The sequence below is a fragment of the Leucoraja erinacea genome, chromosome 2 (assembly GCF_028641065.1).
Source record: "Leucoraja erinacea ecotype New England chromosome 2, Leri_hhj_1, whole genome shotgun sequence".
NCBI classification, from domain to species: Eukaryota; Metazoa; Chordata; class Chondrichthyes; order Rajiformes; family Rajidae; genus Leucoraja; species Leucoraja erinaceus.
In genome coordinates this window covers 85,264,938-85,282,028 of record NC_073378.1, presented here as the reverse complement: position 1 = coordinate 85,282,028, position 17,091 = coordinate 85,264,938, and the positions used below count along the sequence as shown (strand labels likewise).

Below are 17,091 nucleotides of genomic sequence, written 5' to 3'. Positions count from 1 at the left end.
CGGGGCATCACGGTCGATGCCACCCGCTTCTATTACCTGGTGGGAGCCCTCGACCAGGATGCGGTGGAAGAAGTATCGGACTTCCTCGCAGCCCCCCCGGACAATGACAAATACCTCGGCCTGAAACAGCTCCTGCTCCAAATTTATGGACTAAGTAGGATGGAGCGGGCAGGTAGGATCCTGCATATGGGGGGCCTGGGCGACCGGCGGCCATCTACCCTCCTAAAGGAAATGGTGGCGTTATTAGACGGGCACACGCCATGCATGTTGTTTGAATATACTTACCTGCATCTGCTGCCGGCCTACATTCGATTGCAACTCACCGACGCCTCGTTTGCTGATCTTCAGGCCCTCGGGAGGCGCGCCGACGCCATGTGGATGGCGCGCCCTGATGACGTCAGCGCGCTGGGCGTCAGCAGAGACGAGGTCGCGCTGAGGTCGACGTGCCGGGATGACGTCAACGCGCTGGCCGTCGGCAGGCACGCCGGTGACGTCAACGCGCTGGCCGTCGGCAGGCACACCGATGACGTCAGCCCAGCAGCTCCCGATTTCCTCCGGTGGGGCGGGGGAGCTGTGGAAGGAGTGACAGCTCCAGCCCGACGGCCCGTTCGATTACCCCCAGCGGCAGTGAGGGGTACTGCACCTGCAGTCCAGCGCCAGCAAGCTGCAGGCACCACCAGCAGGGGCAGGCAAGCTCAAAATAGCACGAACACAAGGAGCTGGTGCTATTTCCATCAGCGCTGGGGTGCTGCAGCACGACAATGCCGCCAGCCATGCACGTTCCCGGGAAACGCCTGGGCCGGCTGCCAATAGTCCCCGCGGTGGCCGGCCAAATTCACCGCCTTTTCGCTTGGGATCGGCGCTCCGGGACTCGCTTCCTCGTGGATACAGGTGCGGAGCTCAGCGTCCTGCCCCCTTCGCTGGCCGACATTCGTTCCGGTAAGCGGGGGCCCGTCCTCACCGCGGCGAACGGCAGCCCCATCCGCACATATGGACTGCGCATGGTTCCCATCGTGCTCGGCTCCTGCCATTTTTCATGGAACTTTACCGTTGCCGACGTCTCCCAACCATTGCTCGGGGCCGATTTTCTCCGGACGCATTCCCTCATGGTGGACTTCGGGCGTCAGCGTTTGGTCAACGCCACTACAATGGAGCCGATCACATTGCACTTGGGTCAATCGGTGGGGCGGCCACTGGCGTCCGTGGACTCCCGATACGCACGAATCTTGGCTGCGTTCCCGGACATTCTCACTCCGCAGTTTCATTCAGCAACCCCCAGCCACGGAGTTGTACATTATATCCCGACTACCGGCCCACCCCTCCATGCACGAGCACGACGACTGCCACCAGATAAACTGCGTCTGGCACGGCGGGAATTCCGCACGATGGAGGCCTTGGGGATCGTCCGCCCTTCGAGCAGCCCTTGGGCGTCCCCACTCCACATGGTCCCTAAGTCAAGCGGGGGCTGGCGACCTTGTGGGGATTACCGACGGCTGAACGCTGCAACAACAGCGGATCGATACCCCGTACCCCACATCCAGGACTTCACGGCCCATTTGGCTGGGGCCACATTTTTTTCTAAAGTGGATCTGGTGCGGGGTTATAATCAGATCCCGGTTCACCCGGATGACGTACCCAAGACGGCTATCATCACGCCATTCGGGCTTTACGAGTTTACTCGGATGCCGTTCGGCCTCAAGAACGCTGCACAGGCCTTTCAGCGCCTCATGGACGGGGTTTGTCGGGACCTCGAATTCGTGTTCGTGTACCTGGACGACATCCTGGTGGCCAGCCGCTCGCAGCAGGAACACTGCGCTCACCTTCGACAGCTCTGTCAGCGGCTCAGCGAGCATGGTTTGGCCATCAACCTGGACAAGTGCCGTTTTGGGGTCAACGAAATTGACTTTCTCAGCCACCGCGTGACTGCGCTAGGCGCAGTTCCCCTACCTGACAGGGTTGACGCAGTCCGTCGGTTTCCCCGCCCACGCACGGTGCGCGGCCTGCAGGAATTTGTCGGCATGGTGGCATTCTACCATCGTTTCGTGCCATCCGCGGCCCACATCATGCGGCCCCTGTATCAACTTCTGGCGGGTGGGCAGCAGAAGAGCGTTGAGTGGACCCACGAGGCGGAGGCAGCTTTCGACGGCGCGAAGGAGGCCCTTGCTCGGGCCGTGCTGCTGGTGCACCCGCGGGAAGATGCCCCGACTGCTCTCACTGTGGATGCTTCGGAGTCGGCAGTTGGTGCTGTGCTGGAGCAGCTGACGGGCGGAGTTTGGCGGCCTCTGGCCTTCTTCAGTCGGCACCTCAACCGCGCGCAGACCAAGTACAGTGCGTTCGATCGTGAGCTCCTGGCTCTGTACCTGGCTGTGCGCCATTTTCGTTACTTCCTGGAGGGCCGCCCGTTCACCGCCTACACCGACCATAAGCCGCTCACTTTCGCCCTGCAGAAGGTTTCCGACCCCTGGTCCGCACGTCAGCAGCGGCAGTTGGCTTACATCTCCGAGTACACCACAGCCATCCGCTATGTCAAGGGGAAAGAGAACCGGGTGGCCGACGCATTGTCCCGCCCTGCTATAAATGCCGTGTTCGAGGTGGCGCCCGGATTGGACTATTCTGCTCTGGCGGCGGCACAGCTCACGGACGACGAGGTGCCCACCTACCGGACTGCCATCTCCGGACTCCGTCTTGAGGATGTCCCTCTCGGTCCTGGGGGTATGACAATCCTGTGCGATGTGTCGTCCGGTCAGCCGCGCCCCATTGTCCCTGCCACCTGGCGCCGGAGAGTGTTCGAGGTCATCCACGGACTGGCTCACCCATCAATCCGGGCGACAACGGCACTGGTGGCAGCTCGCTTCATGTGGCACGGTCTGCGCAAGCAAGTTGCCCATTGGGCTCGCACCTGCATCCCGTGCCAGACAGCAAAGATCCAGTGCCATGTCCGCGCACCTCTCCAGGAGTTCGGTCTACCTCACCGGCGGTTCGACCATCTCCACGTGGACATTGTGGGGCCCCTTCCACCGTCCCGGGGCATCACCCACCTTTTGACCATGGTGGACCGCTTCACGCGGTGGCCGGAGGCCATTCCGTTGGCTGACACCTCATCGGCTACGTGTGCTCGTGCGTTGTCCGCGCACTGGATTGCTCGCTTCGGGGTGCCGGCGCACATCTCCTCCGACCGGGGGCCACAGTTCACCTCCGAGCTGTGGTCAGCCATGGCTCGCTTGCTGGGGGTGCAGCTGCACCACACCACGGCTTACCACCCGCAGGCTAACGGTCTGGTGGAGAGGTTCCACCGGCAGCTGAAGGCGGCATTGAAGGCACGGCTCACCGGCCCGGACTGGATGGACGAGTTGCCGTGGGTCATGCTGGGCATCCGGACCGCTCCCAAAGAGGACTTGGCCTCATCATCGGCGGAGCTGGTGTACGGGTCAACACTCACAGTGCCCGGGGAGTTCGTGCCGTCGGCGCCGGAGCATCAGGAAACGCCCTCCTCCGCCCTTCAACGCCTTCGCGAGCGAGTTGGCAGGCTCGCACCCGTCCCGACGTCCCGCCATGGGACATTTCGACCACACGTGCCAATGGCCCTCAGGGACTGCCCATACGTCTTCCTGCGCCGTGATGCCCACCGGACGCCACTTCAGAGGCCGTACGAGGGCCCGTTCCGGGTGCTGGAACACGGGCAGTCGACTTTTGTCCTGGACATGGGGGGCCGGCCGGAGGCCGTGTCGATTGACCGTTTGAAGCCGGCGCACCTGGACATTGACCAGCCGGTGCTGGTTGCTCAACCTCGGCCCCGAGGGCGCCCCCCTTCACGGCTCCCTCCACCTGTCACTCCACCTGTCCTCCCGCCGGCCCCTCGACCTGTCCCTCCACCTACGCCCCCGCAAGCCCCGGGATCTGCTGACTTCCGCACGCGGGCCGGCCGGGTCGTGCGCCCGCCGGTGCGTTTTGTGCCTCTGGTTCTGGGGGGGGGTCCTGTGGCGGCTCCTAAGGGTCGTCCCATTATACTGCCGAACCCCTCGGCACAGGAGTGGTGCAGTCCGGAGGCGGTCCTTAGCCGGAGTGTATAAAAGGCAGGGTTTGGGTGCCATCTTCCCCTGGTTTCGTCTTCCCCTGAACCGGGAGGAAATAAAGTATAGTGCTTCTCAAACTGCGGACTACTTGCCTCATTCTGAGACCCACGCACTACAACGTCACGTTAATTCTGAGACATTTGAGTCGATCGCCTTGCGCCACGCCGAATTGACTGCCCCGCCTAGGCTCGGTGACCTTCTCCGACAATGAGTATGCCAGGATCTTGGCTGATTTCCCTGACCGCATAATTCCCCAGTTCACATCGGCAGCCCCAAGCATGGGGTGAAACACCATATCCCCCACCACTGAACCGCACTCCCTGCATGTGTACGCCGGCTGCCCCCCCCCCAACAAGCTCCAACTAGCCAAAGACGAGTTCCGCAAGATGGTGGAAATGGGCATAGTGCGCCGCTCAGACAAACCCATGGGCATCATCGCTTCACATGGCCCTCAAAGTGTCTGGAGGCTGGAGACCCTGTGGGGTCTACTGCCATCTCAACAAGCTCACAACAGCCGGCCGGTACCCTGTCTGTCACATTCAGAACTTCACAGCAAACATGGTCGGTGACAAGGTATTTTCCAAGATCGACCTGGTACGTGTCTACCATCAGATTCCGGTCCACCCAGATGACATCCCCAAGACGGTCATCATCACCCCGTTCAGGTTCTTTGAGTTCCTGCGCATGCCTTTTGGCCTTAAGAACGCTGCCCAAGCTTTCCAACGGCTCATGGACACGGTGGGCCGCGGGCTGGATTACGTGTTTATCTACCTCAACGACACCCTCATCGCCAGCCACTCTCGCCAGGAACACCGTACACACTTTCGGCAGCTCTGCCAGAGACTCAACGAGCGTGGCCTGGTCATGAACCTTGCCAAGTGTCAGTTTGGCCTCACTTCCACCAACGTCCTCTGCCGCCACAACAACCAGCACGGAACGGACCCGCTGCCGACCAAGGTCGAGGCCATTCGCAAGTTTGCCAAACCCTCTACTGTGAAGGGACTCCAAGAGTTTGTCGGCATGGTCAACATCTACACCGCTTCGTGCCAGCAGCCGCCAGGGTCATGCAACGGCTGTTCAAGGACCTGACCAACAAGCCGAAAGCTCATTTGGGATGACACAATCACGACCGTGTTCGACAACACCAAGGAGGCGCTGGCAACAGCAACGATGCTGGTACTTCCATGGCCAACGTACCAACAGCTCTCACGGTCGACGCATCTGGCACAGCCATGGGCGGAGTGCTGGGACAACTGATCAATGGTAGTTGGTAGCCCTCGCCTTGTTCAGTCGTCGCCTGAGAATCCTCCGGTGTAGAAAACACACCGGGGTCTGGAATCAGGGCAGCGAAACGTGCCTACGCAGGGAAAATCCAGGGACACCTCTGTGACACAGGAGACACCAGGAGGATGTGGAAGGGAATCCAAACACTGACTGGGTACAAGGCAAGGCAGCAGGTAACCGACACGGACACTTCTCTCCCAGATGAACGGAACTACTTCTTTAGACGTTTTGATGCAGCAAACACCACACCCAAGGGGAGAGCCAGCCCCTGCTTACAAACCGACCAGACAGTCCTGACCAAAGACTCAATGGACACACGGAAAATCCTGTCTAAGGTCAACCCGTGGAAAGCAGTCGGACCCGACAACATTCCACGATGTGTGCTCAAGGAATGTGCTGATGAGTTAGCAGATGTGCTAACAGACATCTTCAACATCTCCCTTAGTCAAGCCATTGTCCCCACATGCCTCAAAACTTCCACAATAATCCCAATAGCAAATAAACCAGTTGTTACCTGCCTAAATGACTACCGCCCTGTGGCCCTGACCCCCATAATAATGAAGTACTTTGAACGCCTGGTGAAACCTCACATTACTGCCAGCCTCCCCTCGTGGTTAGACCCCCTCCAGTTTGCCTATCGCCCCAACCGTTCTACAGAAGATGCCATCCCTACCACGCTGCATACAGTGCCCACTCATCTGGAAAACAAAAACACCTACGCCAGAATCCTGTACATTGACTTCAGCTCGGCTTTTAATACCATCATCCCACAGAGACTTGTGGAGAAACTAACCCTGCTGGGCCTCAACACCACCCTGTGTCACTGGATCTTGGACTTTCTGACAGAGAGACCGCAGTCAGTCCGTGTTGGCAAGAACACTTCAGGCTCGATCACGCTGACATCTGGCTCCCCTCAAGGCTGTGTGCTCAGCCCGCTGTTGTTCACATTGCTCACACATGACTCTGCTGCCAGATTCAGGGACAATAACATAAAATTCGCGGATGACACAACAGTGGTGGGACTCATCAGCGGAGATGATGAATCAATGTACAGGGAGGAAGTAAAACAACTAGTGGACTGCTGCGGCAACAACAATTTAGCATTAAATGTCGACAAAACAAAGGAGATGATTGTCGACTTCAGGAGGGCGCAGCCAAAACACACACCCCTCAACATCAGTGGCACCACGGTGGAGAGAGTGGAGAGCATAAAGTTCCTCAGAGTGCAAATTACAGACAGTCTCACCTGGTCCAGGAACAACACTGGGATTGTCAAACGGGCCCATCAGCGACTGTATTTCCTGAGGAAACTCAAACAGGCCTCGCTCCCCACCAACATCCTCTTGACTTTTTACAGGGTCACGGTGGAGTCTGTACTCGCCTACTGCATGAACACGTGGTACTCCAACTGTAGCTGCTCAGACAGGAAGGCTCTGCAGAGGGTAGTGAGGGGAGCAGAGAGGATCATTGGCGTCTCCCTACCCTCGGTACAAGAACTGTTCCAGAGCCGCTGTGTGAAAAAAGCTCTGAGAATGGCTAAGGACAAACTGCACCCACCTCCACACACACCTGGATCTCCTGCCATCAGGCAAGAGATACCGTAGCATCAAAGCCCAGACTACCAGACTGCTAAACAGCTTCCTGCCACAGGCTGTGAGGCTGCTAAACAGTCACTCTGTACTCAGTCACCTGATTCTGCAGCTTTGCACTGACATTTTAATAACTCTGGCACTGGCCACTCAAATCAGCTGCCCTGGACATTTTAATGATTGTTTTTACTGTATTTTAATGTTGCTGTTTTACCTGCTTTTAACTATTTATACTGTTTTATCAGGGACTGGATTGTTTTTGCTGTTATTATGTGTGAAATGGTTTAAGTTTCATGTGCGATGCTCCGGTATTCCCTGGGAAACGTCTTCTCATTTTGCACTGTACAACTATTGCTTTGCAAGATGACAATAAAGGTTGATTGATTGAGTGGATTGAAATTCAGCGCCTTTGACCGGGAGCTCCTCGCTCTCTACCTGGCCATCCAGCACGTGCCCTCCCAGACAGCGATGCGCAGTTCGCCTCCAAGCTGTGGTCCGCAATGGCCTGGCTAGTTGGCACTAAGCTGCACCACACAACGGCCTACCATCCGCAAGCAAATGGCCTAGTGGAACGTTTTCACCGGCACATGAAGGCATCCGTCAAGGCACGGCGCACGGATGGACGAATTGCCGTTGATCATGCTAGTTATACGCACTGCCCCAAAGGAGGACCTGGCAACTTCCTCTGCCGAGCTGGTGTACGGCGCCCTGCTTACCGTCCCAGGGGACTTTGTCCCGGCGGCGCATGGACATCAAGAACCGCCCACGATCTCGTTGACACGTGAGATGGTGGGCACGCTTTCTCCAGTCCCAACATCCCGACACGGTCTCACCACCACATACGTCCCACCCGACCTCCAGGACTGTCATTATGTCTTCCTTCGCCGAGATTCCCACCATACACCACTGCAAAAGCCTTATGAGGGACCCTTCAGAGTACTGCAAAATGACGCCATGGCTTTCCTCATCGACATGGGCGGCAGACACGAGAACCGCTGAAGCCGGCACATGTGGAGATTGACCAACCAGTGCAGGTGGCACAACCCCGCTGTAGAAAGCGTCCGCCATCACGACCAAACCTGCTGCAACCCAACCTGCTGCAACCCCGAACACAGGGAACACGTGCACAAGATCAGGCTGCCTCACTCGACAGCCTAACCGCCTCCAATATTCCGGTAATGGGGGGGGATCATGTGACGGGCCGAGCCACCTTGGTCTTGAACCGTCGTTCATCGAGCTCGAGCACCTGCGTGGACCTGGCGTGATCTGGGCCGACCAATCAACGCTGACCTGGGTGAACAAAGGTGGCGTGCAGCGGATGACGGGGCTGGGCTTCACTTCACAGTCAACACGTTAACACGCACATACCTTGCCTTTTTGTTGAGCCGTATTGTTTAAATATTAAACTGAGTGTTTATACAACACGTGAACCTCCTCAAAGTGCAATTAGTAACAATGGTGAATTCTCAACAGAGATTGCTTAATGAACAGTGGGATTGATCTAGACTGAGAATGTGTTAGTAATGCAAGATCATAATTACCAATAAATGTACATCATCTGCATCAATGTTAACTTTATAAAGCACATTCTTACAATTATTAAGATTAACTCGTGTGTTACCCCAGACTGTTTAAATAATTACGGTTTGATTTACAACTCCACAACTGGAGAGAACATTTTTTTGTTTCCAGTCTAAATTATTTTCCTGTCTTTTCTTTAGGATGTGGCAGACACGACTATTTGCCATGGTGCTCATCTCCATTCAGCCAATCTGCACTTCTGGGAAGTTTTCATTTTTCCATGGCATGTTTAAAGAGGACAAGGTTTCTGTTCCGCCGACAGGAGATATTGATCCTGGGAAGCCGCTTTTTCTCACTCCTTATCTGGAGTCTGGACAAATTGAAAAAGGTGAGTGTAAATAGTTATCTACAGTCCACGCGATTTCAAATGGCACGCTTCTTGAGTCCAGCTCCAAAGAGCACATTGAGATTTGTTCCATTTGTTTATCCTCAAGTTAGTTTACCTAGTTTATGATTGATTACAAAAGTTATTAATTACAAAAGCATTAGAATACAAATGATATGTTTACATGTTTTGGCAATTAATTTCTTGCTAGGATTTAGACTGTTTTTGATAGCAAGCTAAAATGTAGGATATATCCGTTTTTAAAGTTGGCTTGCTTGACTTAGTCATGCTTGACTAATTTTTTGAGAATGTAACTAGGAAAATGGACAAGGGAGAGACCAGTGGATGTAGTGTAACTGGACTTTCAGGAAGCATTTGATAAGGTCCCACATAGGAGATTAGTGGGCAAAATTAGGGCACATGGTATTGGGGGTAGAGTGCTGACATGGATAGAAAATTGGTTGGCAGACAGGAAACAAAGAGTAGGGATTAACGGGTCCTTTTCAGAATGGCAGGCAGTGACCAGTGGGGTACTGCAAGGCTTGGTGCTGGGACCGCAGCTATTTACAATATACATCAATGATTTAGATGAAGGGATTCAAAGTAACATTAGCAAATTTGTAGATGACACAAAGCTGGGTGGCAGTGTGAACTGTGAGGAGGATGCTATGAGAATGCAGGGAGACTTGCACAGGTTGGGTGAATGGGCAGATTAATGGCAGATGCAATTTAATGTGGATAAATGTGAGGTTATCCACTTTGGTAGCAAAAATAGGAAGGCAGATTATTGTCTAAATGGTGTCAAGTTGGGAAAAGGGGAAGTACAATGGAATCTGGGGGTCCTTGTTCATCAGTCAATGAAAGTATGCATGCAGGCACAGCAGGCAGTGATGAAAGCGAATGGCATGTTGGCCTTCATAACAAGAGGAGTTGAGTATAGAAGCAAAGAGGTCTTCCTGCAGTTGTACAGGGCTCTAGTGAGACCACAACTGGAGTACAGTGTGCAGTTTTTGTCTCCTAATTTGAGGAAGGACATTCTTGCTATTGAGGGAGTGCAACGAAGGTTTACAAGGTTAATTCCCAGGATGACTGTCATATGGAATAAGAAGGATGAGAAGGTATCTTATTGAAACATATAAGATTATAAAAGGTTTGGACACGCTAGAGGCAGGAAACATATTCCCAATTGGGGGAGTCCAGAACCAGTGGCCACAGTTTAAGAATAAGCGGTAAGCCATTTAGAACGGAGATGAGGAAACACTTTTTCACACAGAGTTGTGAGTCTGTGAAATTCTCTGCCTCGGAGAGCGGTGGAGACCGGTTTTCTGGATACTTTCAAGAGAGTTAAATAGGGCTCTTAAAGATAGCGGAGTCAGGGGATATGGGGAGAAGGCAGGAACGGGGTGCTGATTGGGGATGATCAGCCATGATCACATTGAATGGCGGTGCTGGCTTGAAGGGCCGAATGGCCTACGCCTGCACCTGTTGTCTATTGACTAATTCATGTCAAATATTCTAAGTAAACAATTACAAGGACACGTTTCCCCTGCTCTGTCTAATTTTATTGAAGTGCACAACAGTTCAGATGCTAAAAATCTAAAATAAAATTAATGAATGCTAAAATTATTCAGCATCTCGGGCAATATCTGAAGAGAGGAAACCGGATTGAAGTTTTGAATCAATGACCCTTTGAGATCCTCTCTCCACAATAGCTACCTAACTTCAAAGTTATACTTTGTGGCCTGCTTGGGTCTTTTTAAGCAATGACAAGAGGTTTTTAGGACTTCATGCATTGGATTCTCCCAGGTAACTTCTCAAAACAAAATCTGACATATGAAATTAAACTAGGAAAGTGGTCATTGGTATCCGACAGGAGAGTCTTAAAAAGATAGGAGGAGTAGATTAACAAGAGATTTCATTGCGGATCTTGAGGTGTTGCAATTGGGTTCAGTGCAACATGAAGGCTTGAACTAAAGGGAGTTGGGCAGGCTAGGACATTATTTCTTGGAGTGCAGGAGGCTGGTGGGGGGGGGGTGATGATCTTATAGACATGTGAAGGTAGGGTCATAGATGGGAATAGATATGGTGCATGCTTACTCTTTCACCCGGAGTAAGGGAATCAAGAACAAGGGGAAATGGGTTTTAGGTGAGAGGGAAAAGATTTGATCAGCATCTTTTTCACACTGAGGGTGGTAGGTATATGGAACATACTGCCTGAAGAGATAGGTGAGGCGGGTAATATAACAATATTTAGAAGGCATTTTGACAGATACGTGGATAGGAACAGTTTGCCAAATGCAGGCTGGTTGGACTAGTGTAGACCAAATGGAAAAAAATATTAATTTCTCTAGTAGACGCGAGTCAGAGGCACAGCTTATTTTTTTATCTTGGTCAGCATGGGTAAGTTGGGCTGAAGTAGGTTTATGCTAAAGGCCCTGGTTCTGTGCTCTATGACTCTGTGGTTCATTCAGATTTAAAATCGAGTATTCACAAGAAGCACAAAGTGGATGATTTCGTATATATCCAGTAATGTTGATAAGGCAGAAGGACGTAAACCAAGTTTGTGAAATAGTCAAGTTTCAAGTTTCAAAGCACTTTATTCGTCCCCGAGGGGCAATTTAAAAAGGCGCATTACAGTAGCTTTTTAAAAAGGGACACAATCAACAAACATAAGCAGCACGCATACTGCACAATCAACCAGCACACGCATTTCACAGACGCATGCATAATTATGACGTAAACTGACCCATTATAACTTATAACACCTATTTTAATTTTAATACCTAAAATATATGTAGCACAGCAGCAGACTGTTCAGCGTATTATGTCTAAACTGTGCCTCTGACCCTCTTCCACCTGAGAAATTAATCTTTTTTTCATTTTCAAATATTTATTCATTTCCCATGAACTTTTTTCTCCACAAAATGCTGTTTTCTGCAATTTTTTCGCCTTCTTGTGATTGAAATCTTTCATGAATTTAAATATGTTAATCATATTTTCCCTTAATCTGCTTATTCTGATGGTAAAAAAATAATCTGGGTTAATCTTCCCCTGCTTCAGAACATCTGGGTATCAAATTACAGAATATGATTCAAATCCTGAATTTCCATGTAGTTATAAGCAATTCATCCAGTAGCCTTGAAGCAGCAACCTTGGTTAATGGTCTGTATTCAGGACAGTTTTTTAAAATTTTGTTTGAGGGATGAGTTAGCATTTTAAAGATTTTTTTTAATGAATTCTATGGAGAGTTTGAAACTGATTTTTCAGCAAATTCAGTGCATTGTATTGTGAAGATATCTCTTTGTTTTTTCAGCCAGGGAGCTAAGTTTAGTGGGGCCTCTCGATGGCCCACGTGTGAAGAGCTACTCGGGCTATTTGACGGTGAATAAGACCCATAACAGCAACCTTTTCTTCTGGTTTTTCCCTGCACAGGTAAATATTCATAACCATGTGAATGAGACAAAAACCCTTCCTTGGAAAACTACTGAAAGAATGTAACAACAATTGAGGATAGATTTTTATTTTTGACTTGCTTTGATTAATAATATCAAACGAAAGAATTCTAGAAGTTAAATGATGGGAGAATTAAATATTGTATTTGTATTTCCCTATGATTACTGGATGTATGAGTGTTTTTCGCAAAACCCAGACAATACCTATAGTGGAACTTTTAATTGGGAAAGCAGGATTTAAGAAAAACAACACTTTGCCAATCAACTTGCTGCAAAGTTCACATCTTGTAAATCGTTTGCAGCTGAAGTAAGATAAAAGAAAATATGAGCCAGTATTGCATCAAAACTTTGAAAAATGAAGTTATTTCCTCTGCACAGTGTGTTTGATTAAATCACTGGAACTTTGTAGCATTTGTATCCTCTTCTCTAACATAGAGCTGCAAAGGCCATGTGAATTGGAACCTAATAAAAGTATTATTCATAGGAGAAAGATGAAAACCAAAGAACTTGTAGATCAATTAGCTTGGTCCATGCTAGGAGTGTAAATCTATCATTAAGGATTAAGTAACTGGACACTTAAAAAAAAAAAAAAAAAAAAAAAAAAAAATCATCATATGATTTGGCTGAATCAACAAGGTTTTATGAAATAAGATTCTAATAGTTATTTGAGGATGCAACTAGCATTGATAAGAGAAAACCAATGGTTGCAGTATTTTCAAAAACTGGAGGAATTTCAAAAAGGATTTGAAAAGGTACAAAATAAGATCTTGTGGCTTAAGCTATTGCTAATTGAATGTTAATTAATAGGCATGTAACGAAATAGGAATAACATAATTAGTGAGCTGACAAGTGGATCATAGTTGGGGCCTTGACTCTTTAACATCTACAATAATAACTCTTATGAAGGAACTGCAAACAGCCCACTGAGCTTTCTTCTGCTCAAAGCTAGGTGGGAAAGTTAACAAATTCAAGTCAAGAGTCAAGAGAGTTTTATTGTCATGTGTCCCAGATGGGACAATGAAATTTTTGCTTGCTGCAGCACAACATAATATGTAAACATAACACAGAATGGGAGATAAAAGTTCAGTGTGTCTGTAGACAATATCCACACAATAAATAACAGATAACGCATAATAATAGACTATTATTGTTCAGAGCTTATTGATGTCATGTTTAATAGCCTGATGGCTGTGGGGAAGTAGCTGTTGCTGAACCTGGATGTTACAGATTTCAGGCTTCTGTACCTTCTTCCCGATGGCAATGGAGCAATGAGTATGTGACCAGGATGGTGTGAGTCTGATGATGTTGGCAACCTTTTTGCTCTTATGGCCCTCCATATTGCAATGTTCATGCCGCTTGGACCTCGATTTCTCTAGTCTCTATATCTTTATCTATGTAATTCATTTATAAAGCTGCTTGTTTGTTACAATCAATTTTGCAAATGCATTTGCATTGCCTGAGATACTTTGAGTGGGCCTTATAACCCCCAAGGTGTTAAAATTAAAATTGCCACTGGTTCTTCGCAGTTTCTGCCCTCCAGCCACAAATACGACTGTTCACTTCTCCAGCAATGCCTCTTGTGGAACCTAATGTTCCATCAAGGGAGAAATGACTGGATTTACAGGACCCTGGTCAGGGCATGCATTACTGGAGAAAGTGCAAAGCCATGATGTTGATGCTTCAGAAAAGTTATAATGAAAGAATGGAAAAAAAAAATATTTTCAGCTTGTAAAGAAGGCGTTGGTGGATGTTATTGTTTTGTCTTCCTTATTGAATAGAGAAAAGATTCTCAAGCTGATTGGGGGGGAAACTGCCTCAACCACTTTCTCTGACAGCTTGTTCCACATACATACGACCCGGCGTGAAATAGTTCCTATTAAATATTTCCCCTTTCATCTCAAACCTATGCCCTCTAATTATAGATTTCCTAATCCTGGGGAAAAAAGATTATATGCATTCATCCTATCTACAGCCTTCATGTTTTTGTACATTAATCTGAATTAAACCCCATTTACCATTCCTCGGCTCACCTACCAGGCTGATTAAGATCCCGCAGTAATTCTTGTTAACCTTGTTCACTTTCTAAAATGCCACCTATTTTCATGTCATCCGCAAAGTTACCAATCATTCCTTGTGCAGGTCAGAGAGCAGCTCTGAGAGCTTATTTAGGCAGCACACAGGACGAATGTGGCTGAAACTAAATAGTGGAAATGAAAAACTGTATAAATAATGAAAGTGAAAGAGTAAGAGGAAGGTAACTGGGTAGAAACGACATGGAATGGACACGGAGAAGAGAAATCCAGGCTGTTCAAATGGTCAGAGAAATTTGGACCGCAAGAATCAAAATTAGGGAGAGGGAAGTGATGGGAAGCCAACAGAAGTAGATTGTTGGGGGTGAGAGACTGGGGCCAGAACAGTGAGAGACATCTGGGGAAACAAACAAGGCTGGTTGAATTAAAGATGATATAAACTAAGAGGAATATCTTTCATTAAAAAGAAAAACTTTTTTTTTAAGTAGCTATTTGCTCTTATTTAATGTTAACATATTGATTTGCAAAAAAAAAGTTCCGTGGAAGTTGAGGGAGAATCCCACTTTTGCAAACCTTGGCCAGATGGCGCTGTGGAGCTGAGCTGCACTTTGACCTAAGTGGCAATATTGGCAAAAACTGAAACCCAAGTACATGAGTGTACAGGAAATCTAAACCTGATCAGATTAAACCAGTGTGACGGCTTGTCATGGCTGGAGTAACTTTATTTCGGTTTCCTGCTGGGAAGGGAATTGAAAACGATGTTAAACCTTTACTGTCCTTGTGATGAATTCTCAGATTGAATAGGAGATACAGTTTCTGTCATCTTTCTCTTGTCTTCATTCATTATTTTTTTTATTTGCTTCTCTCTCTTGCTCATATGATTCTTTTTGGTTCTATTTTTCATTTTGTATGCAGGGGGAATGTTGTGCATGATGGAACATGGAACAAGGACAGGCACTTGGGCCCACAATGTCTGTGCTGAACATGATGCCAAGACTATCTTTTGTCTACCTGCACGTATCCATATCCCTCCATTCTATGCATATCCATGTGCCTATTCAAACTGCTATTAAATACCACTATTGTATCTGCCCCACCTGCCAACCCCAGCGGCACGTTACAGGCACTTGCCACCGCCTGTGTGTAACATAGAAACATAGAAATTAGGTGCAGGAGTAGGCCATTCGGCCCTTCAAGCCTGCACCGCCATTCAATATGATCATGGCTGATCATCCAACTCAGTATCCCGTACCTGCCTTCTCTCCATACCCTCTGTAATAATCTCTGTAGTAATCTGTAGTAATAATAATATATTTAAAAAAAAAAAGAAAAGTTGCCCTGCATATCTCTTTTGAATGTTACCCCTCTCACCTTAAAACTATGCTTTCTACTATTTAATTTTGGCCTCCTGGGGAAAAGGTTTTGGATGCCTCTCATAATTGTTTACACTTCTATCAGGTCTCCTCACAGCCTCCAGCTTCCTGGAGACAATAACACAAGTCTGTCCAAATTCTCCCTGTAGCTAATATCCTTAATCAAGTCATCATTCTGTTAAACCTCCTCTGGACTCTTTCCAAAGCCTCCACATCCTTCCTGTAGTGGGGTGACTAGGAGAGCACTCAATACTCCAAATGCGGCCTAACCAAACTCCTATAAAGCTGCATCATGACTTCCTGACTCTTATACTTGATGCATGACCTATGATAGCAACTGTGCCATATGTGTTTTTACCACTCTGTTTGCTTGTGTTGCCACTTTTGGGGAGTTATAGACTTTTTCGTTTAGTTTAAAGATACAGCGTGGAAATAGCTCTTCGATCCACCAAGTCCACGCCGAGCATAAACCACCCATTCACAGTAGTTCGCTGTTATCACACTTTCTCATCCACTCCCTACACATTGGGGACAATATACAAGGCCAATTAATACAGACACTGAATCACCTCCGAGGGAACGCATGTAGTCACAAGCAGGCACAGAAATCGCTATCAAAACATGGGGGACACAATTTCTTAGTGGCCGCGCGCGTGCATGCGCACACATGCGAGACTTCGGCCGTGGCCCTGTGGACGGTAACATCGGGAGCTGACCTGGGTTGGTGACGGACTCCGAACTCCAGCAACAGCAGCTTCCTCTTCCCCAAATCGTGGAGCTTGAATTGGCCCATTCACGGGGGCTTTTATCGGCCGGCGGGGGCTTCAAAATCGGGAGCCTCGATCGCCTCGATACAGCAGTTTGATTTTAAGCCGTGCTGGGTGCTGAAAGGCTTGCGAACGGGCCAATTCAGCCCTTACAAAGCGTCTGATAAAGTCCGGATTACAAAACATGGGGGGGGGGACTGTCCCCCACCTCTCAAAGCATGGGGGGGAACGTTTGCCTTCCTTACCAATGATTCAACTTGCCAATGAACTTTTTGGGAATCCAGCAGCACCACTCCCAAGTCCTCCAATTGCACCTCCAATTTCTGGATTCTCTTCCCATTTAGAAAATAGTCTACGCCTTAATTCCGACTTCCTAAATACATGGCTCTACATTTTGCTACACTATATTCCTTCTGTCACTTCTCTACCCGCTGTCTCAATACTGTCTCTTCTGCAGTCCCTGCTTCCTTGCCACTACCTGCCCCTCCACCTATTTTCATATATCATCAGCAAATTTGAAATACAGCTAAAATTATCAAATGATTGGTCAGTAGGATAAGGTGGGCTGGAAGGGGTTATTTCTGTGCCACATATTTATATAATTGTATGATTGCTTT

At 48.9% G+C, this 17,091-nt stretch overlaps 1 protein-coding gene across 3 annotated transcripts in view; it reads left to right on the top strand.

The window, feature by feature from the left end:
* Positions 1-17,091, top strand: part of cpvl (carboxypeptidase vitellogenic like) — a 90,689-nt gene that overhangs the window by 10,988 nt on the left and 62,610 nt on the right. For all 3 annotated transcript variants that reach the window (XM_055660018.1, XM_055660027.1, XM_055660009.1), the window contains 2 exons: positions 8,668-8,855; positions 12,166-12,284. In XM_055660018.1, the coding sequence (XP_055515993.1) occupies positions 8,669-8,855; positions 12,166-12,284 (306 nt within the window). In that variant the 5' untranslated portion in view covers position 8,668. The remainder of the gene's footprint in view (positions 1-8,667; positions 8,856-12,165; positions 12,285-17,091) is intronic.